Source organism: Perna viridis, chromosome 1, assembly GCF_037379345.1.
Source record: "Perna viridis isolate PV_CMFRI_1.1 ecotype Kerala chromosome 1, ASM3737934v1, whole genome shotgun sequence".
NCBI lineage: Eukaryota > Metazoa > Mollusca > Bivalvia > Mytilida > Mytilidae > Perna > Perna viridis.
This window is the reverse complement of record NC_142445.1, coordinates 21,149,094-21,174,518: the sequence shown is the minus strand read 5'-3', so window position 1 is coordinate 21,174,518 and position 25,425 is coordinate 21,149,094. Positions and strand designations below refer to the sequence as shown.

Genomic DNA, 25,425 nt, shown 5'->3' with positions numbered 1-25,425 from the left:
TTTTCATTGACCCCTATATTCATCATACTAATTTATTTTACTTTGCATTCTAATGCCTAACAAAAATACGAAGAAAAGCACACAACATTTCTTAAAAATGTAATTGCTTCAAATGCCAGCTTAACAATAAAAAATCTCCCACTAGCCTTGTGTAAGAATGCTAGACAGTGGTCAGGAAACTAACATCACAGAGTTAATCACTAGACTTGTGTAAGAATGTTTGGTAGTAGTTAGGAACCTGAACATCACTAAGTTTTGTCATTAGCCTTGTTTTAGATTGCTTGTCAGCAGATAGGAATTAAATCAACGAGGTTTTCTTTAGGTTGTGTCATGTTGTCAGGAAAGAAGGAGACAAGCTGATCAAATAAGTCTGTTCTGCTCTGGTAGTGATCACTCATGGCAACTATACATTCTGAAATATATTACTTAGTATATATTATTCTACTGAAGTATATAAAGCTGCAACTCCATATGTATCAGAATAGTCGATAGTACTTTACTTAGGTTACATTTCTTTAAGTTTTTGTTGAAACATTGAAAGTTATTAAGGGTCAGTCTCTGTAAAACCCATCATTTTAAAATTTAATTTAACCATTTTCACCATCAGAAAAAAAGGAGAAAAGACAAGATTTTCAAAATCATTTTGGTAAACTGAGTTACAATTTCATTGAAATACACTAAAAATGAACTTTTCAAGGGCAAATAACTCTGTAAAAAAAAAAACCTCAGTTTTTCTAACATTCTATTGAAAAATTTCTAAGCAAATCCACTGATGCAGAGATCAAATAATGGTCTTTTCAAATAGAAAAAGCATCCTTGAGTGAAATCATATTGTCAGAAGGGTGGGGTTTTGACATGCATGTTCCTAATTTTTCCGATTTTGCCTGATTCTTACAAAAAATCATATTTACAAGGGAGGAGTTATGTCAAATCTTGGATCTTCCTCCTTTTATAAGCTACATGTTGCTTCTAAGAAGTTAAAGCCTCTGTCAAAACTACCAGTATGTGATAATAATTAGGCAATAAATATACAGTAATAAAAATGTAGTGATAAAATCTGGTTTTGAAAAAACAGAATTCTGCTGTAAGGCGAAAAAAAAATCAGGGAAAACAGTACACCTATAACTAACCCATAATTTTTATTCTTAAAAATCTGATTTTGAAACTGAGTTCTGTCTAATTCAAAGAAGAACAGCAACCAAAAAAAATTGTTACCTGCTACCAGCAAGAAAAAAATAAGGTAGGTAGGTAAGGAAATTATCATTTTCCAGAACATTTTACATTGAGGTAATGAGGAAAATATCTAGACAGACTTTAACAGTGCTTGAGCCAAAATAGCAATGATATATTTAGGATAGGTACAAAAAAATTGGGTATATAGGGTTATAGGAAACAAACATTTTTTTTTTGCCTCTGGGGCATGTTTTTATGGTACTTGATAGTGGTATTTGTGAATTATCATTATCAATCACTAACTACTGTTTCCATATTTATCCATATAGTATATACCTTCCTAACATATTGCTTTATCAACAATGAAAACTTACCATCAAACATTTCTTCATCTTCATTGTCAGATTTAAATAATGTTGAAGCAAGCTGATGAAACTGTAAAAAATGACCAAAAAAAAATAGACATTGGATCAACAGTAGGTAGAAAATAGGTATAATCAGAGTGGAGGTGATCAATACTGAGCAAACAAGCTAAAACATGTAGTCATTGTTGGTGACACAGGCGATTCCCACAAAAAAATATAATACATTCTTACAGAATGATTAAAATTGTAAAACCTATTTATATCTAGACTTAACTTTCCCCTTACTTCCTTTTTCTCCTCTTCATTGTGATGGTCTACAATTGTTGCCAGTTCTCCTTGAAGATATTCCATTGCTGTTCTTGGATGTCTCTCTGCCATTTCCTGGTATCTGTGTTTTCTAATCAGATACTGGCATCTCCTTAATATATCGCTATCTGTAGGTCTACCAAGCTAATAAGCAAAATAGAATGAGAGTAATATAAAATTCTTTCTCGAAAAAGAAGTTTTCATAGTAGGAAAGCATCAATATTAAAACCATGAAAATTTGAGAAATTTCCATAATCAACTCACTACCATTGTAGATTCTAAATATACATCTAGACATTAACCAATCAAGAGAAGTGCTTTCCACAAAACTAACATGTAAATAAACAATTGATAACTGTAAGCTATTTCTAACGTATATTGCAATGAGAAGATATAAACCTACCTTTAGAGCCCAGAAGTCATCCAATCTCATTTTTGGTAAACTTTCTTTACCTGGGTTGCCACCAAATAAGTAATGCACCTACAACAAAATTTTAAAACCAGTAAAAATATCAAAAAAATGGTATCTATTTTTTAACGATCAACAGTAAATCTTCATTTTTTCAACTCAGAAAGTAACATTTACAGATAACTTTTTTTCAACTTGGAACATATCTGCATTTAAATTAACAATGTTAAACTGAAGTAAAATTCTAAAAGTCCAGTAAATGATAATTTTGCTGCCATGTACTGTGTCAGGTAGTAAATCAACATATCTGTATTTTTTATATTTTTGAAATTTTTTTTCTCGTCTGAATATATGGCTATGCTGCTTAATGGTAATTACATCTAATAGTACCTTTTTAATATGGTCAAAGACAAGTTGATGTGCAAACCTTGGGACAGGTTCTAAATGCTGCATTTTTGTCCAATATTGTTGACCAGAATTCTCATTTTTATATATACAAGACCTACAAAATAGCAAGACAACTTTAAATCTTGATAAAGGCATTAACATAAAGAAAATTGTGGTTTAAATAAACTAGAGGCATAAACAGTTCTGAATAGCTCACCTGAAACTAATTTCTTTGCCTTTGTGAATATTTGTAAGGAATAAAATGATCTTTCAGTAATTGGAACCTTTTCCTTATTTGCCATGATTTTTAGAATGTAAGCCAAAAACTTAAATGGGCAAGAACTTTTAATAGGAGCCTTTTCAGACAACAATTCATTTGGAACGCTTTGTAGAGCTGATCATAAGGTAATTTCATCCATTGACAGTTTTGATCTATCTTTGAAGGTTTTTATGATATTGACTAAAAACTGCGAAAACCCCAACTATTAACTTTACCAACTATGCCCAGTGGCAATATTTTTCCAGCCCGATTGTAATGCAATATACCAGACAAAAATTAACTGTAATAAAAACAGATTAAGCACCTATAAAATCAATTATATGATTTCCATTGGAAATGTCTGTATCATAAAGGCCATCATTGGAAATGTCTGTATCATAAAGGCCATCATTGGAAATGTCTATCATAAAGGCCATCATTGAAACTGTCTGTATCATAAAGGCCATCACTGGAAATGTCTGTATCATAAAGGCCATCATTGTAACTGTTTTGTTGTGATATGGATATTCCTTTTTTGCTAGTCCTTGTCACTCATCAGTAATCACCCTTTATATGTAACTTGCATGCAAACACTTTCATTTCATTCAAAATACAGTAAAAAATAACGAATTCCTGGCATATTTAGATATTTTGCAGTAACAAAACATCTTTAAATAGACTAGATCAATCCAAATCTTTGCAAAATCAGTTTGGAATAATCAGATACTATTAATTTTTAACACTTTCACAACAAATCGTTTTCTTCAAAGTAATTTTCATACTTTGGCTATTAAGACAATCTTCTCAACTCTAACTATTTGGTTACAATCCAATGAGTTGGTTTGTAGAGGAGATGATTTTTTGGAAAAAGTATTAACAAGGACAGAAAATGTAAAGTGATGGTTCAGGTGAGCTAAAAAATTGCGAGGGAGGAGAAACATAGACTTGCTTCAACTGGATACTTTTCATAACACTGTATTGTTATGAAGGGATACGTAATTAGCATAGTGAAACCTCATCCCCTGCCCATTCTGCCCTACAATGTGGGCACGTAGTTTTCTCCTTCAACCACCTGTCAATACAATTTTCATGACACTGTACTTTACAACAGTTGATATTTTTATTGTAGACAGGAGGCCTCATCCCCTGTCCATTCTGCCCTACAATATGGGCACGTAGTTTTCTCCTCCAACCACCTGTCGATACAACATTCATGACACTGTACTATACAACAGTCGATATTTTCATTGTAGATAGGAAGGCCTCGCAATTTTACACTATCAATATCACAAATATTTTCGAAACATATAACACATTCTTCATTTGTCAGTCTATTAGAACCTTTTTCTTGTTCTTCCATCCTCTTACTAACAACGTGACCCTAATCTGTTTATAACTACTTCATAAAAGAGTAATATGTTAAAAAAAGTATAATATATTTGCATTCTCAATATTGTATTTTTGCAAAAAAATTAAAAATATAGCATTGGATTTGTCATTTCCAAACTCCTTGTTTCAAGAAAATTAATTACAAATATGATCCATAAAAAATCATATGTATAAACAAATTGCTGACTTAGTTTAATAGCACACTAAAGGGACATAATTATGTCCATCTTCAAGATACATAGAACAAATGTTTTTTTCAGTTGCATTTTTATAACGTTTACTAACCTCTTACTACACTTGTATTGAAAAAAAAAACTGAAATATGAATATATTTTTCTGCTTTGCCACCTTCAGTACAAAACTGATGACAACTGTCATTTTTTCTGTGCTAAAAATAGCACAAAGTTGGGAATGTCATGTGATCAACAAAATGGCGACATTTTTTGTTGGATTCTTATTTAATTTGTTCCATGACATTGGAAGGTTTCAAGGCTTTCATTAAAATAAATGTATATTTGGATGAAAATTCAGAATAACAATTTTATTGGACTAGCATTTTCTTTACTTTAAACAGAAAATACACAATTGAATTCGGAAAGGCGCTACTGATATTTGTGTTATGGAAGTTCTAAACCAGACAAATCCGGAAAAGAATTTTGATATCCACGGAAAGGGGCTTACCACGTATCTTGACACCTAGGGGAATTACTGGCCCCAAGACCATAATGGACCCAGTGAAAGAGGCTTTATATTTTTAATGTTAAAATTCCTTTTGAGTTACAGATAGCACAAAGTAGGTACCAGTGACAACATAAAGACATAAAGTGACAATAAATGGTTAAGTTCAACATATAAGCAAGAAGCTCCCAGCAGACTGAATCGCTCACCTGGTTATATTTTTGTCTTTCAAGGGCAATAACTCTAACAAGCTGTTTGACAATTATGACTCAATGAAGACTGATATATTGGCTGAAAACTGCTAAAAACATAATTTTTTGTCTTTCAAGGGCAATAACTCTAATAAGCTGTCCATCAATTATGACTCAATGAAGACTTTGATAGGACTTATCATAAGGATCATTTCATCAATCGAAAGTTTCATTCTATCAATTATAGTTTTCAAGATATTGGCTGAAAACTGATAAAAACATAATTTTTTTGCCTTTCAAGGGCAATAACTCTTACAAGGAGTCCTCTGAAAACTTTGATCCCTGGAGACTTTTGTAGGCCTCATAATAAGTCAAGGATCATTTCAGCAATAAAAAAAATTTGGCTAAATCTAACAGTTTTGGAGATATATGAGATAAAATTCTGACTGACCCCTTTGTTCTATTTTTAGTAATCCCCACATCAGTTCTATGCAGGATACCCCAAGGAACATTCATACCATGTTTAGTTCCAGTTGGTCAAGTAGTGTCTGATGAGATGATTTTTGAAAGAAATAACAACAAAATTAAAAAAAAAAAACCATTGAAAAAGGGCAATAACTCAAACATGGCTTATCAGATTAACATGAGAATTTGACCACTGATAGATCTTATCATGCTAAACACTTTAACCTAGTCAAAATTTGACTAAGCCTATCAATTTTGGAGATACATGCGAAAAACATAAAATCAAAAATCCCCAGACCAGTTCTATGCAGAATACCATAAGGAACATTCATTCCAAGTTTGGTTCCAGTTGGTCAAGTAGTGTCAGAGGAGAAGAGTTTTGAAAAATTGTCAACAACCACAGAAGACTACGACAGGGGACTTCAAGCAATGGCAAAAGCTCACAATACCTTCGGCCAGGTGTCTAGACATGAAATAGGTATCCTAGACAACATAAACTTCAGCATGATAAAAATGTAGGAAAAAATTTGTTCCATTTCTCTATGATATGAGATGTACATTTTCAATGTGTTTAATAACACAGTACAAATTTCTAATATTTATGGGTTTGTTGAGTCACAGATCACATTAAATGGGTACCCCAAAGCATGACAGATGGACAGACTGACAAACGGGGTTGGACAGATTTGAGTAGCTACTAAAGTTGCTTCCATTGTTGGTGAAACAGGTAAAAATTTGATAGAGACCAGAGGCTTATCCTTTCAAGGGTAATAACTCTGACACTGAATCATTATACAACTTTAACTCTTAAAAAAATGTGTAGGCCTTGCAATAAGGATCATTTCATCAATTGAAAATTTATTTCTGTCTATTACAGTTTACTGGAAATCACTGAGATGGAATTCATCACTGTTGGCACTGCCAAGGCAATTAAGCTATATGTACAAAAGGGATTTGGGAAAAGCTTACTAAAAATTTTCAGCTTTAAATGTGGCACTCATATTCAATAATTATCAGTTGAGAAAGTAGTGTGGCATCAAATATATATTCCGGACACAAGTTTGTCACAAAAAAAAAACCCCAAAAAAACAGGAAGTTGACCATTAGGTCAAAGTTCAAGATCATAGTCCACTATCCATGGTATGCAACACGTTGTCTTTAGGTGATCTACCTACATGCCAAATATCAAAAGTCTACATCAACTTTGTAATACACAGACAGACGCAGGAACAGACAGAGTGGTCCCTATAAGGCAACCACCACATTTCGTGGCAAGGCCCTAATAAATTGAGCACTACAAAATTTATCATCTTTGGTCTTGGCAATAAATCTTGTGAAGAAAAGTCACACAACCTTGAACCTTTAAGGACACATAAGGACCATTTGAACAACTGAAAGTTTGCTTCTAACCATTACAGTTTTCTTTAAATTAAAGTTAAAAAAACCTAAATCATCATTTTTGACCTTCCAAGGGCAATAATTCCAATGGCAATAATTCCAATTGCAAAAATTCCAATTAGAAGTCATCATATAATTTCAACCAAAGGGAAACTTTTGTAGAGCTCTTTAAGCTAAAAAAGCATCTCACATTCATTTGACAGAATCTCTTATTGGTGACTTGACCCCTGTGGTCTATAAATAGCAATGGTGGCCATGTTTTACACTTGATCTACATAATTCACACAATGTATGAAGACATCCCATAGATGCAGATGACATAAATTAGGAATGAACCACTCAAGGGTTTCAAAGAAAATTTTTTTAGAAAAGTTAACGACAGATGAGATACCACAGTAGACATAGTCAGCACAATAGCTCACATGGACCTGAGAATGGGTGAGCTTAAAGTAAAGGCTCTAAAGAGCCTGAACCACTCACCTGATAAGCAACATTCTATTTTTGTAAAGGCAGCCATGTTTTTTCTTGGATAAAAATTCCCTAATGCTCATGCCTAAGGAACAACAATATCAACTTTCATTGAATTCTGTCCAGAGTCTCTGAGGCAGAATACCGTAAGGAACATTCATACCAAGTTTGGTTCTAATTGGTCAAGTAGTGTCAAAGAAGAAAATTTTGAATGTAATAACAATAAAAATAATGAAAAAATGTCTCAAAAGAGCAATAACTCCAAAATAGCTTAACAGATTTACACGAAAACTAAACCACAAATAAATATCAACATGCTGAAAACATTAACCCCCATGCCAGAATTTTGCTAAACCTAATGGTTTTACAGATACATGCGAAAAACTTCTGTCTGATTCCTAAGTTCTATTTTTAGGAACAATCAAACCAAGTTCTAATTGGTCCAGTAGCTTCAGAGGAGAAGAGTTTTGAAAAACTGTTAACAACAACCATGATGGTGACAAGACAACAACTACAAAGACAACTGTTGCCATGATGGCAAAAGCTCATGTGGCCCTTCAGACCAGGTGAGTAAAAAAGGGAGTACAATATTGACTCTAAGTTCTATTTAGTGAAGACTGGCGACACAGGGTCAAAACATATTGAAACTAATATGAATGCCTGCTTTACACAGATTTTCCATTTTCAAAGGTATGGTTTAGACAGTTTCACTGTATTGAATTCATGATGCAATATACATTCTTAAGAAATCATGATAAAACTAATGGCTCATCTTCAATGACCAATTTGGGCAGTAAAAAATAAAATACAATACTCATAAATAAGAAAACAAACAAGATAATATCTTACAATAAGACAAGATTAGATAATAAAATTAAGTTGTTTACTATACACAATGAAGTTTTAGCAACTGTGGTATTTTAAAATATATAAAGTAGAATTTATTTTGAAGCTTTAATATAACATTTTCTTTCTTCACATTTGTTGTAAAAGGTTCATAAATTGAAGTCATCTGAAAAGAAATTGTGATATCAGACAGAAAAAAAAACAGCTGAAACTTGAAGTGTTTCATTTGTTGCGGTAATTAACAACCCATCAATTTTACTACTTGTCAATTCAGCTTTACTTCTTGGTAAAGTTTACATTAACAAGGCCAAAGACCAGTTTAATTAACTTTTCAAGACATACAAAGGCTTAACTAAATCAAAATTTTATTGATTTTCTATTCAATTACAAGCTCTAAAGCCTGATTTGCTCAACTGGTAAAAAGTCTTTTTTGGCATTTCAAATGTAACAACTCAAATAAAGAGCTACAATGAAGACTTAATCATGCATTTGTCATAAGGATAATCTTATAAAATGAAAGTTTCTTTTTATTTCTTTTCATTTACAAGCTGTAAGCTATAACCACAAAATCACCATTTTTGGCATTTTGATGGTAATAGATCTAATAAGGCTTATTTACACATCTTGGACCCTGGAGGGCTTTTGTAAGCCTTATCAAATGGATCATAATACCAATTGAAAGTTTTAATTTATTTAGTTTTAAAGCTATATGCTAAAACCCCAAAAAATCTCCATTTTTGCCTTTCAAGAGCAATAACTCTAATAAGGAGTCTTCCTGCAATTATGAAACTATGAAGACTTTTTTACACCTCATCATTATAAAACATACATTTAAATAGGTCATGTTAAAATTTATCTTATAGAATCTGGAATTATTTTAGATTTTGAAAAAAAAGTAAAACCTGCAACTCTCAATAAGGTGATAAGTCAAGCATTCAAGTATAGGGGTAAGCGGGTATATTTACATTTGTTTGCTTTTGTTAAGATTCAAACCTTCATCCTAAGTCACTTCTTTTTTTCTCTTATAACTATTTAACTCAATTAATTTCATTTTTCTAACTGCTATTTCTTCTTTATTTTCTGTTGTTGTATTTACTAGTATTACAATTAAGGCCATATTTTTGGCTCATTTACATATCATTTAAGGTAATACAGAAGTTGGTCTGTGGAAATAATTATGTTTATATCTCATGATCTACAACTATTCAGTTGTGACTACCGGGTACATATAATCTCTTTAGTTTTTAGTTCTTAATAACAACTAGAAGGGAAAAAAATGTAAAAATTCAAATTATCATTTTTTTCCAATATTTTAACAAAGGATTATTATTTTTGTGGAAAAAGGATCCCTGCATAAGACAATATTATGGCTAGTAAAAAAGCAGTACATGTATTGTGCCAAATTTCTCTTTTTACTGATTTTTTACTATCGACATCTCACTAACTCAATTTTTTTACTATCGACATCTCACTAACTCAAGGCCATAAATTTGTTTACCAACAAACTTGTTGAGAGAGATACAACTCAGTGTACCTGTAGTCCACATTCCTATGCAAATAATAAGAGAAAAATAGCCCCATATAAAGGTGAAAAGGAACTGAATACAATTAAAATACAAATAAAAGGTAATAAAACAAAAGGAATAAGGCCTTTACAAGGGGCAAATACCACAAGCAGAGAGATGAAGACGCGTACATGAATTTCTATGCATCTGTCCTAAGTCTATACCTTACAAAATGGTTGTCTTGTTCTACTCCTGTTTCATACTACATTATCTTTCATGTATCTCTTCTTTTTCATTTATGTTAGTTTATTAAGTACAAATATTTATAACTTATTTATTGTAGCTTTTACCAATAAGATTTGGCAGTTAAAATGTGAGAAGTACTCAATGTTGAAGGCAGAATGCTGCCTTCTCGTTTGTTTATTTGTATATGACTGCTAACACTGTTGACTTATCATGGGCATTTCCTCCACATTTTAACCTTCGGTTTTGTGTCTTTAACCTTTTATAATCATTGGTTGTCGTTACTGTCTTGATTTGAAACAGTAACACCCACTACAATGACATCAGTGATATAGTAGTTATCATAAAATCAAAATTCCTAAGCATTCCTCTTTCATTACAAATAAAAATGTTCCATGGAGTCTGGGTGATCAAGCTAGTATTCATGCACATCTTTGCATTGCTCTAGCCAGTATGAAAATTTAACATGAATCAGTCGGAGTTTGTAATTATTAATTTATCTATTGAATCCTTTTATCATCAAAGTCAACAACACACTTAATCAAAATATAAAATGTGTTCACAATTTTCTTTTATATTTATCAAAATTTTTTATCACTTGAAACTTCTCAGCTGTTTGCTGATGCCCAAAATATACAATGTTTTGTTTACTTGTTTGAATGTCCACGTGTGGTTGAAACTTACCTTGTTCACTCGTTCAGTTATTTTGTAACAGACATAGTATGTGATGAAATAACACAAAGTTCAATATTTGTCTTCAAATAACTACAAAATATTTTTTTTTTAAAGTTTATTATTGATCTGAGCAAGTAAAGGACAAACACAACATTTCGTCTGCTGAAGTTTGATAAAATGATCGACATTGGGTGTCAAAATTTCCAGAGCCTTGGTTAAAGGAAAACACCAAGATCAGCATATTTAATACCAATGATCTTCAGAGGTGAATCCTGGAGACTAACAGCAGGATTACAACAAAAAAATCCAGGAAATTACCAACAAATGCTTAAGACACACTTGTAAAGTCTGGTGGCCAATGAAAAAATAAATTGAACAAGCCAGGAAACAACAGAAATTCAGATAAAAGAAAGCATGCAAAAGAAAGATCACAAAAACTCAAAAACGGTTCTAATACAGAGGAGTTGGATTGGAATCCACAAGTGCACAGAAAACAAAGATGACCATTATACAACTGGAAAATAATATCGTTCTGGAATATGGCAAAAGGAACTTCCAAAACAGAGTTGTTTGTGAATGACTGTAGCAGCCAAATGCCAAAACAGATTTAGTTTCAGAATGACTGTATCAGCTGAATGTTTCAAAAGGAACAAAGAGGACTTAGTAAGTATGCAACTTTACATGTGGTGTCTTCCTATCCTATAAAATTTCAATATAACCCATTGAGCTATTTATTACAAAGTTTCAACATATAAAACTCTTAAAATGGATTATCTACTTTTGTATATAACTGTAATCATTTACATTTTACATCTACTTTCTTATAAAATTTTATCAAAACCACATTTCTCTCAAGTTGGAGTATCTTCCTTAGTAGGTAATTTGATAATAATTAATCTCCTCCATGCACATTTACATGTAATGCCTAGCCTTCATATAAAGTTTCATCATAATCCATTAAGCAGTACAAGAGAATGAGATCTTGACAGATAAAGGAATTCTTATACATCCTCGAACAGTCTGTTATGGATACAAAAACTGTAGACTTTAATACTGTATTGAACATTGTATCTTTACAACATGCTCTAAGAGTATTTATTTTTCTTTTTTTTTATTATAATGGAAACATTTGTATGTATTATATGCCATTAGGTCTAGTCTACTTGGATAGAACTTGTAAAACTGTTTATTCTACAGATTGGGCAGTGAGACTTTTTTGTGCATGGAACAATAATCACTATTTAATACAGAAAACACTTGTTTCTAATAGCATGCATCTAAAATGTATATCTAACATTTGTTAATACAAATGTATATAAAAGCTGTGTGTTATATTTATTGAGTTATACCCTTGCTTACCATTTATTTTTATTGATATTGTAAACCCATAAAGAATTTTTCACATTTTCTCTTCTGTCCTTGTCTTTACTCAAACCCTTCAAAAGAACACAAAATTGATCTAATATATCTATTAGGCCTAAATTAAAATTAAGTTTGTTTCCCCTTTGCCAACTGGGTCTGAAAAGAGCCGTGGGGCAAAACAATTTTTTACAGGAAAATCCATCTTTCTTTTTTGCTTTCATAAATGGTGGAAAATGAGTCCGTCATTGGTCCTGACACAGGAATTAATTGGAAGTCACTAAAATACTTCATCTCATGTGATTAAAAAAACACCTGCCTGCCTGGTCTGTCTCAAAATCATGACCCGGACAAAGGGGAAACAAAGATTCTTTTAACAGTGCCTTATCACCAGGAAACGTTTACTTTTATTCAATTCTGTTAGTTATTCCTCAAAATCTGTTTGAAAGTTTAGCCATTGTATTCCATGGCAAAGTATAGGTGTCTACTGAAGACTTCCAATAAAGAGCAGTCATTTTCTGTGCAAATTGACTAACTGACTTTTTTTCTTATTCCAACTAGTTTTTAATAAAGGTCTTCACTCTTCACACCACCTATGCAATGTAGAAAAAGATAAGTATTGTAACTTACAGATAAAACATGAATTTCATCTCTGTCAGGGTCAATGGTAGCTCTCTGTGTAAATCCAGCTGCTGGCACTAAAGATGAACAGACAAAATGCTTTATAAAAACAAGAAAAAGCAAATAATGCATCTTTTGTACTTTGAAATTGGATTGGTTTAGAAAGGTGTTCAGTTTACAGAGGTTCAAAATACATCTATTCATAAATAACTGAAACAAAGACTGGTATCTGGATTTTCAGGGTCTGGTTTAGACTGGTATCTGGATTTTCAGGGTCTGGTTTAGACCGGTATCTGGATTTCCAGGGTTTGGTTTAGATAGTTTTTACCTTAATACTTTTCATCCATTTTATCTTGTTATTTTACCATGGTTTTTCATAGTGCAAACCATGGCAAAATGTAAACTAACAGAATAGGAAATTTAATTGGAGAAGTAAATAACCAAAATATGGTCATTGTGGTGTAGCAATCTTGGATCAAATTAAATCTTTAAGTGTTCTTGGCATGAGAGTTTATATTATGGCATTGTTCTCTAACAGTTTGTAGCTAGGTAAATGTTACAATAAAGTTTTAAACTGTTAACGTCATTATTTTAATGAAAATGACATGTAAAATCCTGAAGTTGGTAAATGTTTAACATAGATACTATGTAGAGATCACAAACCATAGAGCATAATTTGCAGTCAAAATTCACCTATGATTATATATCTCTTGTAGTTTTAAAGTTAAGTAAATTCATTATAAAGAATTTGATTTAATTGCATGTCAATACCATAATAACCAAACAATAAGAGTTTTCCACGGAATGGTGAATGAGGGACATGCATGAAATATGATACAACTCTCACCAGTGGTCCTGATGAAATCTTTCAAAACATGATGATATGAAAAATGACGAACTGGCTGTTCTGATAATGGACATGATTGCGTACCCCCAAGAGAATCTTTCTTTGTTCCATCCACAATCATATTAACATGGCCAGTGTCAACATTGTAAGTAAAAAAGTCATTCAGAAATTCCTTGGATCTTTGACCAGCAAAGATGTATAAGCACCGCTGCCTCTGTAAGAAAAGAGAAAACAGCACTGATGAGAAAAAATTTGATATTTATACACACAATTGTTATGTAAATAGACCAGTTACAATTAAACTACAAATAATATGACCAAAGCTCACTTGGTGATACCCAATGCTCCCCTTCCCAAAAAAACATTGATTGAATGATTGATTGTTGGGGTTTAACGTCCCAGCAGCAATATTTCAGCTATATTCCGACGATGAACATGAAATGGATGATAAAATGAACATGAAATGGTGATGAAATGAAAAAAAAAAGGATGGGACACAAAGATAATAGGGTCTACAAATTTTGACTGCCACTAGAAAAAGGGAGGGATGGGAAAGGTCGGGCAATTTAGCCTCCTGTGGCAGAGCGCAAAGGTTCCTACTCCTATTGAATACCATAGCAGGGTTCTTTAACGTGCGAGGAATGTGACATCTTTCTCAACACGGTGCACCACTATGGTTTGCGGTCAGATTTTCCGTATTACAGCCTGACAACCCCAGCATGTAACATGCCAGGGGTACCCCATTCCACCACCAGGGGCACACATCCCAGTTGCTCTGTGGGCAGAGGCGCCTAGCCCCCAGCTAGGTTTCTGAGCACTTTAGTCACCTTTTATGACAAGCTTAGCGCTGCTGCAGGCCAATTCTTTTAACACCCGGACCTGCATGGGGCCAAAAAAACATATAGGTAACGCCAAAATTCAAATGGAAAAAAAGGGCATCTAATGGGATATTAAATGATACCCCGCCAAGTTGTTTTATATATAAATGCAGGATTTAAAAAGAGTAGAAATGGTGAATATGTCATAGAAACAACAAAACTAGAATGACAAATATCAGCCAAAGGCAGCTCATGGCTTTTCAATGTATGGTTAACTCAAAAAGTTTTTTTTTTTGGATTTAACTGAAAATTCATCTTAACTTCTATTTTACAGTACTAAACAACTGTGTCAAGTTTCAAAGCTATTCTTTCATCAGTTCTCAAGTTATCATCTGGAAACATGTATTGCTTAAAAAAGGAGGAATAGTACAGAGTGAAAAAAGGCATAACTTAAAAAGTGATTTCTGAATTTACATGAAAATTTAATTTAATCTGTATTTTATAGTACAAATGTACTAAACAACTGTGCAGAGTTTCAAAACAATAAATTGACCCATTTTCAATTTATCATCTAGGGGCAGCAGGGGCGGACAGAAAAAGGACAGACAGATGGATTGACACATAACCACAAAATTTTTCTGAGGGTAACACACAATACATCGCCACTACATGTTGCGGGGTATAAAACGAAACAGGATGTGCAAAATGGCATCATGTGATAAAGAATGTGTGAAAGATTCATCAAATTCTTTTCAGTGGTTGGAGAAGAGTTGCAGATTAGTACTGGGGATGTCAAAAGGAATGGGCAGACAAACAAATAGAAGTGTTGATTTGTAATTAGTAAATAGCTAATGTAAATTTTGGTTTTTTTTTCTTTAAATTGCTGCTTTCATGTTCTCAACAAAAAACATAATGATACATTGTATTGTATTTGAAAAGACATAAGTGTGAAAAACAGGACCAGAAATATTTGATTAATAGTCATACACTTTAAAAAGCACAAAAAAGAATTAAAAAACATGTCTAAATAAATAAACATAAATACCAAAATTTACATCAACATAATTTAATTTGATTTTTAATAAGCCCTCTGAATGGTTAGTTCTCTCTGGACAACATAGGTTGTTTTATATGAACTAATCTGGTACAGTGAACTTATCATCATTAATTTGTTTGCTGTCTGTGATTAAAAAAACTACCAAACTAAATAGCCTTTTTATCAAAGATCACATAAAATTTGAAATGGAATTAGGAATTAAATCCAACTATAAGCCACTTTTCAGTTCGTAGAGTGTAAACTGCCGCAAAGTTGGTTATAGCCAGCATATAACTTAAAAAATAAAACAATCTCAAACATACATTTGTACATTTTTCAAATTGAATCAAATAAAAGTATAGATTGTTTAGTAGTATACATACTGGATGGAATAACATAGAATGACCTATCCTGGACCTCAGCTGACTACTGTCTTCCATCACTAGTTTCCATGTGTTGGTTGGTATATGATATGCATATAATCCACTAAATATAGGTTCACTTCCTCTCTCTCCACCATCAGCTGGACTGAAATTAGTATTCACAGCAATAAGGAGACATGGTATGTAAAATGTTTAAAACACAATATGTATTATATTTGTTAGAATCTTGTAAAATTCTTTCAGAATTGTAAAACTTGAATATCAAAATCCCACATACATTGATAAAACAATATTATTCTCATTCAAAGTTATTTTTGTATAATTATACACATAGCAGTGATTTACTGAATGTTCCCAGTGTAAAAATTTTCGATAATTCACTCTGTGAAATAAATTCTGTAATTTCACTCTTTGACATTCTCCCACCAAATGTCACAACACGAATATCAATCAGCCGTTCACAAAATTTAAAATTGATGTTGAAAATAGCAACAAATAATGGAGGAAATGTACATAATGAAAAGTATAATCAACTGAATAACCACAATATTATCACCCAGAACATGTGAAGATTAAACTCAAACAAGTTCCACACACTTGTTATATTCTAATTTTTTTATACGATGTGTTTTCCATACTGTCACAAAACTCTGTTGCACAGTGGTTGCAGTTTTCTGCATCACAGAAGCTGTGTCTTTTGATAAACATGTTGAAACTTGTCCTATAAGAGTTGAAATAATTCACAGAAACTCCATTTTATGTCATTATTTTACCCTGTGCTATCACTTGGTGTAAAATCAGGTGACATAAATGGCTAGTCCATGGTAAAACAATTATTTCTTCATTGTAAATAAACATTATTGGTCTTCTGAACTCTACCATAGCTGGAAATCTCTTCAATCTGGACCATTTTATTAGAAATTAAACTATTACAGAGTTATCTGCTCCTGAATTGAAAAATTATCATGTACTACAAAAAAAGATTATCTCCTTTATATTTAAACCTTTGTGATATCTATTAAAATCTTTGTATAACTGTTCTACCTTAACAAAACTCTACCACCAAATACATAAAGTGTACGTCTTTCTACATCTATGGCCATCTGGTGGTCAAAAACAAGTCTAGGTCCTCCCATAGCGAAAGTATCTTCTGTTATCAATGTCCATTTACCAGAACATACATCATACATGTAGAAGTCACTCTAAAAATTTACCAGTGTATAGTTAATGATCTGTGTATTCCTTGTCCAAGAAGTTTTTACTGCTTCAAAATATTTCTTTCAACTTAAAAGAATCACAAAACTGCATGTAATTTTTAACATTCAGTTTGGTCTATTTTTACATTTATCTTACCAACTTAAGGTATATTATACATATTACACTGAGCATTGATTTCTGTCAGACATATTTATTTCAAATGTAAAATTCTTTTAAAATAATTTTTGACTTATGAATATGTAAGCTAAAACTACTGACATTAATATTTTATAAAGTCTCTTCAAGGGGAGATAATTGACAGGTAATTGTTCTATAAAATGTAATAGGTATTTTTAGTTTTTTTAATAGTATGGTGACACCTGGTTTTCTTTTTGGAATATGAAAGAATGCAAGATAATTTATTTAAGAACTCTATTTTCCAGATGAAATATGAAAGAATGCTAAATAAATTAAAAAGAATTCTATTTTCCAGTTTCTCAATAGTTTGCCAGATAGTGAGAATTTACTACATAACCCATATAAAATTTTAAAAAATATTGCCTACCATAAAGTTTAATCGTCTAGAAATCAATTTCATTGACCCATGTTTTTTACATTAAAATTTTACAATATGTTCCTTTTAAGTCATCTTTGAGAAAAAAAATAGGTTGCCTATGCCTCTTAGTACTACAAGATATGTGTACCTTTAAATTTTCGGGGGTTCTCATGCCAGAATCAAGGTATCTTCCCAATGTAAATATCTGTTTTCTTTCGTAGTCTATACACATTTTATGACAAGATCTTGCACCAGGTCCGCCCTATAGATGGAACAATACCATGCATCAAATACTAAAATACTAGGAAGTACTAAACTGAATATTTTCTACAAATACATCTTGTTTGTATTCATACTTATCTAAAATATCTCTAATTTATTCCTGAATCAGCATTTTATATATAAGAAACCGAATATAGATCTTTCTAGAATATGGACTGCTCTAAAACAGAAAAGTTGCCTATTTTGGTCACCAAGATGAGCACTTTTATTTACATGAAAAGAATTTTATGAATAAGTCAAATAATGAAAAAATCACTTTTTATTTCCCAATATTGATGTGGGTTATACTGTGAAAACCTGCTTTTAAATTTCATCTACGAGAAAGTGTTTATTTATATAAATAATTCTAAAACATTTTAATGTATATAATATCACATAGAAATTTATAGCATGTATATTTTAATTTATCTGATATAGTCTCTCATAACTCTTTTTAGAGAGGCTCTTGTGTGTTGTATGAAAATAAGTAATCTATATTTGTCATTCAATATTAAGAGGTGAAACCTAAATAAAGTATTTGTCTTGTCTTATCTTGTCCTGTCTACATTAAATTGGCTTCAGTCATAAAGCTGCTATGGTTTTAATCTCTATGTAAATTTACAATACATTTGGGGATGAATAGGAATGCCACTGCAACAATAATCTCTCATCAATGTACAAAACCTAGGTGCAAAAAAAACCAAAAAAACAAAAAAAAAAACAACAAGCTATTTTTGTTCCCAGATCATATAAAAACTCACAATTTGAGACTTAGAAGCCCAGTAGGTTCCGTGCTATTCACACAGATTGATTTGTGGGAGGAGTAATACATACTGGAAATTCATAATCAAAGTTACTCCATCATATATTTTATTGTTCAATGAAAAAAAGCATTCTCTATTTAGTGCAAGAACAAAGTAATTGATATTCCATACATAGCTTTAAGTACTGTATATTGAAGTAATTTAGAATAATACTACCGAAGTCAATTTAACTACCCTTTGTTAAATTGGCTACTGAAATGTTTATAGAATTATCCATATAAATAATATTTTCTCATCGATAAAATTTAAGGAATAAATACATTTTGTTTAGCAATAACAAAGTAAAATATATTATTACCTCTAACTGAGTATTTCTAGATAAACAAGTCCATTCTTTTGAAGGAGCATGATATAACCACAGATCAGATAAATCACGATTACCATCCCATCCTCCAAACAGATACAAAGATTCTAAAAAAAATATTAAACAGTTTATTAAAACACCAATTAAAAGGATTTTAGCAAAGGGACCAACAGTTAACTAACTACTAATATCTAATTGGAGTTACATACTTTTCCTTTAAAAACGTAAAACTTTCCTATTGTTAGATATGGTTTGATATCATATTCTATTTAAACTCAAATATTTACATTGTATTAAAAAAATGTAGACATGCAGACATATTCAAAGTAGATCGGTTGCTTCATTCAAAATGACACTGTTTCCAAAGAGGAGTAATGTTTACAACATCTTCAGGGAGGATACACAGAAAAAAACACACCCACAGAGATGGAGATGGCATTACCAGTGCTCCCCCTAGAAAATTCAAATAGCATCCTGGTAAAGTAGACAATATGGATAGCATCTTTTCCTTTAAATCACAGCATCACATTCGCAACATAATCTACAGGTAAATCAAATCAGATAACATCACATCAAATCAAAATAGCTTTACATTACCATGATGCTAAAAGGCCCTGGGTAGAACACTGATTATATTGTTGTGTGAAACACTTTGTGACCATCCACACAACATACAAAAAAAGATTAATCATTATACTTGGTAAGTTTGTTACCTGATAAAACATCTACACACATCTGATGACCGCCTCTCATACCAGGTCTTATATCAGTTGATATTTCATTATCTGTAAAACAAATATTTCATGACGTAACCCTCCAGCATATTTAATCTGACTGTCATTCATGCAGAACTGTGAAAATATATATACTAATGTTCTTTTGTATGCATTCTTCCTCTTTTTATGAGCAACATATTGTGTTAGAATATTCTATATGACATTTAAAAGCATGTTCTGAGATATTTTTTATCCATTGTGTTGGTAAATAGAGATGTAAAATTCAAACTGTGCAGTTGAAACTAGATACTCCCCGCTCCCCTCCCTAGAAACCATATAGAAAATCCCAAAAGTCATTCAGATGGAAAAACAAAACAGGAGGTGTACAATGGCATGGTGTGATAAAGAATTGTAAATGTTTCATCAAATTTCATCCAGATTTGACAGTCATTGCCAATTAGAACTGGGAACAGAAGAACAGACTGATAAACAGCATCATCACTGTATACCTCCTATTTTATACTGCAAGTGGGGATATAATAAAAATATTATTCATTTTGTATGAACTTACTTCTATTTACGGGCTCTATAGGAGACCACAAAGGCTTATAATCTTGTAATGTTATATAGTGCTGAAATAAACCCTCTGAAATAGGAAACAATGACTATGGCTTGTACCACGTAATAATTCAAATACAAATGAAAGAAAAAAGATCAATGCTTATTATTTATTTGCTATACATTGTACAATTTTTTTTTCAGTTTAAATAGAATGGCAAGAAGAAGCAATCCATTAAAAAGTAAATTTATAAAAATAAAATTCATTATTGATTTTGATACTTTATGTACTTGAGGTATTCGTTTTATGTAATTCATCAATATTTTATAAAATCCATCAATCCAAGTTCTACGAGCAAAGAGACCTGAAATAAAATTAACAAAAAAAATATATTTATATTCGCAACTTAAACCACATTAATTACAAACCATCACATGCTTTGTGGATAAGATTTTCACAAGAATCAAAATCCCCATCTTTCACCTAAAATAGATAAAAACTATAAAAGCATCAACATTAATAAATGACCTGACCTTTTATCTGACTTTTTAGAGAAAAAATTTTAAACAGGCAGCCAACAAATACATTGTAAAATAATGTAGTGAGACAAATTGGAAAAAAGAGATCTTTTTCTCAGCCTAACACAGAATTTCCTACATTTAAACATTTGCTTTTTCCTCTTAAAATCAGATATTGATTATGAACATGACATAGATATATTTCTGGCCAATGAAAAAAAAAAGTTATATGTATGGTGTTTATACTTCTCCTCTATACTGTACTAGCGTGTAGGAAGACCTGATACACCATATTATACTTAATTTAGCAAGTTTTTTTCTCATCAGCTGTTCTATAAAACAGTGACAATTAAAAATACTGGCTCCCTCCTGGATTGGGACCAGAAAACTTGCAATAGTGATTTTTTTGTTGTTTTTTTTAATAGAGTACTGCAATGGACCAGAAAATTTGTAACTGAACTGGCAAATAATAATTAAAGCTAATGCTGAAACTAAATAAAGTCAAACTACCCATTTAATTCAAATATTTGCTTCATAAAAAGTCCTAAAAACATATTGTACATGTATCTTGTACTTACCAATTTAGTGTGTAATTCAGTTAATATAGGATGTTCCAACACTATTTTTGTTTTCTTTTCTAAAGCTTCATAAGCTTCTAAATATTGTCTTTGTCTAAAATGTTTTAAGCACAGTCTTATTGCTTCTCTTTCTCTAAACTAAAAGAAAGAAATGCTTGATCAATACAATTTTGTAATGTTGTGTTGGCACAACTGGTAAATGATTTTTAATTTTTTTTTTTTTTTTAATTAAATTATCTACATATAAACATTGAATACACAATGATCAAATACACAGTATTTTGGTAAATTTTGTTGTTTCCACTAAGAATTTTGGCAAAAATGAGCATATTGTGCCATCACATATTAGTTTTTATTTCATAAATATTGAAAGTCCAAAATTCTTACTTGCAGAATCTTCGGGAATTTCAGATATTTTATGAATTTGTACACGAAGAACACAATTATCAAAAACAGGATCCTTAAAAAAAAAAATTCCTGTAATTTGCATTCATAACATCCATGCATACTTACATTATTGTACCAGTGCATTGTTGGTTTGACTACATTCCAGTCCGAGATTCCTTGTAACTCTACATACCAAATACTGAAGTTAAAACTAGGTCCCCATGACTGTATTGGCACTGCAAAAGTGCAAAAGAAACATAAAATATATACTAGAATGATCACAAACATTGCTACTGGTAACTTACAAGAATCACCCCTAACTCTGCCAATTAATTGACTCTAATTATTAATCAGATTCACTACAACTTTGAAAAAAAGGATGGCTGACAGTTTTCCTTTTGAAATATTATCTGCCACATTTTGTTAAACTATATAAATCTTGCTTGATGTTTATTTTGGTGAATTGATGGCAGTGAACAACTTCTTCAAGACCATGGAAACTGGAATTCAAGTCAATGTGTCATGTTGCAGAAAACTCTTCAGCACTAAATATTAAAACTAAAAAGGAAGCATAAATATCACTCACTAATATCGTGTATCTAATTACTTTTGATAATGGCATTATACATGTATCTTTATTAATACTGAAAATGATACATACCTATTTTGAGGTATTTACATGGGAATGGATGACCATCTATCTCATGTTTTAATGGAAATGTTTCTGGAAACTGGTCATTTTTCAAACCACTGAAATCATACCAAACAAATATTTTTTTCCTTAGCCTATCTGACACTAGTTACTACGTTATGAATATACTATAGATATATATAAAAAACTTGCAAGCAAAGTCAAGACTTTAAAAAAAACTGTTTATGGTGTTTATACTTCTCCTCTATACTGTACTAGTGTGTAGGAAGACCTGATACACCATGTTATACTTAATGTAGCAAGTTTGTTCTCATCAGCTGTTCTATAAAACAGTGACAATTAAAAATACTGGTCTCCTCCTGGATTGAGACCAGCAAAACTTGCATGTTTTGGATCTGCAATGAACAAGTACAATTATTACTTCTATATTTATTGTTGTATGGGGAAAGCAATAGTAATCACACTGAAATCATTTGAGTCATTGCATTAGCACATGTCTAATTGTAGTTATACAGAAAATATCGTAACAACAACTTTAACCAAAAATTAGTCATGTACATGTATATACCAACATGTTTCCTAATAAACAGGTATATAAATCCTCTTTACCTTTCCAAGAGTTGAATCATGTGACTTTCTGAGGTTCCACCAAATATTTTAAACTTTTTCAAATTACAAACATGGGTCTTCTCAAATTTTCCAAATGTAATGGTCTGCACAATGCTTGGTTTATCGAACTTCAGAACTAGAAACTGAAAATACAATACTAATTCACAATAAAAAGTCTTTGTTTGACAACATCTATAAAAGGTACCAGTTTTTTTTTTAGTATCTGTCCCTGTAAGAATCAGGCAGTGGATGAAACATGGTATGAAAAAAAAACACCAATGTGAAAGTTTAATTTGACTATTTGCCCCATGGGAATCCAGGAAAAAAGACAAAATTTTCCATATCATTTTAATAAATTGAGTTAAAATTTCATTGAAATGCGCTGAAAATGAGCATTTCAAGGGCAGATAACTCTGTCAAAAACCTCATTTTTCTAACATTCTATTGAAAAATTTCTGAGCAAACCCAGTGATCAAATAGGGGTCTTTTCAAAGCATCCTTGAGTAGAATTATATTGCCAGATCAGTGGGTTTTCCACATTTTTCTGATTTTCCCATTTTGCTTGATTCTTACAAAACTTACACTTACTAATTACAATAAGTCATTTATTAATATGAAAAAGTCTCTAACCAAGTAGTCTCAGCAACCTTCAAGTACCCCTAAACTACTTTCCAAAAATCATATATTCCAAAATTATAGTGTTATTTTAAAGTAGTCATTGTACATTGTAGATCCTATTTACAAATATGTACTTGTACCCACAACTTGCACCCGAGTCACCTGATCTCACAACTGTCAGTACATGTAATAATGAAAATTGATGTATGTTGTTAAATAGAAATATACTAACTTGAGGTGGATGATTTGAATCTGACGACCATCTTGAAGACTGATCAGCAGGCTTATCAACATAAATATTTCTGTAAAAAATGCAAAGTCACTATACAATTTCATTTCCATTTGCAATTATTTAAATCAGAACCAGATAATGTAGTGGACATAAATATTTATTAGGATATACATACATTCATGTATTTAGGACATCTTTAAAATTTGTCTGCATTAAGTATTGCTGAACTGTACTTTGAAGTTAGAAATGTTTTAATCAAACAGTATTTTTGTTACCCAGACATGTCATCAGTTGGTAGAATTAAGAAACTTGTCCCTACTCCTGCCTGCACACTAATAATACATACATATATAGGACATTAGTCACGTTGTTGTCATGGAACAGAATTTCCACCATAATATTTATTCCAAAGACAATTTATTATGTAAGAAAAATTCCAATTGGAATCTATATTACAATTTATGTGACACATAAATTCCAACTTAATTTTTTATTACACAACAAACTATCCTTGGAATTATAGATCCACAAATGATGAAACGTATGTTGATGAAAGTAAGTAAATATGTTACAAAATTAAGTTGGGATACAAACAAGACTTTTAATAATAATTATGTCTAATCAGAAATATTTATACTATACCTCAAATAGTTATGCCTAAAATAATTCAGGCTAGGTATAATGTGAATTAAATGACCAATCAAATCCTTATTAACAACCCGATAGACTTATTTACACTTGTGGACACAACTGGTTAAAATAATATATTTTCCCGTAGTTTTCCGACTGAATTCTCCTTAAACTTATAGATTAATGACGTCACAATTTGAAATTACATTGTTTCATTGACTTCAAAAGGTTATTCGGAGACAAATCTGGGGTTATTCCAAGCAAACTGACAACTGTGAATTCATGAATTGGCCGAACGAAATAGGCATGCAAATCAGCCTTTGCATCCTTTAGTTTTGAGACATCCGATTGGACAAACAAAATTATTTCTGGCTTGGCAAAAATAGTTTTGGCTATGCATTAATATTTTGGGCTAGGCATATTTCAAATTAAGGTTTGGCATGAATATTTTAGACTAGGCATAATTATTTATTTTTGACACTAATACAGTGCCATACAAATCAGCTTCAAAATGTGTAAGTTTCACATGGACTGTGTGAGAAACTAGGCACCTGAATAAAAAAATTCAATAATTTGGAAACAACTACTTTTTGTAAAATTTGACAGTGGTCGATAGGATGAAACTTAAAAATACTTAGTCTGGCTTTAAGTTTAATTCATTTACTATTAATGAGTTGAGTGAATGTAATTATATTTATGCTGTCATGTCCGTAAAATTGACCGGAATTCGATGAGATAGATGAAAAATTGCAAGTAATTGAGTTATTTCAAATAAATGTATTGCATATCTCAATGCATACTCTGGGACATAATTGTACGAAAAGCTAGACCACTTTTGAATAGTGTACTTCAAAACTTCATTCGAGTTCTCAGCCATACTTTTATTAAGTGCGGAACAGAAAACAGGATTATAGGTATTTTTTAAATTTTGTTGCAAGAAAAAAATACTTAAGCATCCATACA

General features: G+C 31.4%; 1 protein-coding gene across 2 annotated transcripts; it reads right to left on the bottom strand.

The window, feature by feature from the left end:
* LOC148627742 (muskelin-like) lies at positions 1-25,346 on the bottom strand. 2 transcript variants are annotated; one of them, XM_088577778.1, is made up of 21 exons: positions 25,263-25,346; positions 23,833-23,902; positions 22,983-23,125; positions 22,383-22,471; positions 21,848-21,957; positions 21,335-21,472; positions 20,667-20,721; positions 20,251-20,325; positions 19,677-19,748; positions 18,958-19,070; positions 17,723-17,836; positions 16,866-17,023; positions 15,822-15,966; positions 13,669-13,798; positions 12,747-12,814; positions 12,117-12,193; positions 2,644-2,755; positions 2,248-2,325; positions 1,824-1,988; positions 1,548-1,608; positions 1-412 (listed from the first exon to the last, which is right to left on the bottom strand). In XM_088577778.1, exons 1-21 carry the CDS (start codon positions 25,337-25,339, stop codon positions 285-287), a joined length of 2,178 nt encoding a protein of 725 aa, XP_088433904.1. In that variant the 5' UTR covers positions 25,340-25,346; the 3' UTR covers positions 1-284. The 2 variants fall into 2 exon arrangements, with proteins under 2 accessions (XP_088433904.1, XP_088433897.1); XM_088577771.1 differs by having other exon boundaries at positions 85-412; positions 13,585-13,798; positions 25,263-25,345.
* Positions 25,347-25,425: the final 79 nt, after the last annotated feature.

What these genes read in the sequence shown, in the direction of transcription:
- LOC148627742 (XM_088577771.1), bottom strand. Translation starts at nt 25,339, where the DNA reads ATGGCTGAGAACTCGAATGAAGTTTTGAAGTACACTATTCAAAAGTGG. An exon ending in TCGTACAATTATGTCCCAGA is followed by an intron (nt 23,903 to 25,262) that starts GTATGCATTGAG and finishes CATTTTTTACAG; the next exon opens with AAATATTTATGTTGATAAGC. An exon ending in TATCCACAAAGCATGTGATG is followed by an intron (nt 20,326 to 20,666) that starts GTTTGTAATTAA and finishes TTCCTATTTCAG; the next exon opens with AGGGTTTATTTCAGCACTAT.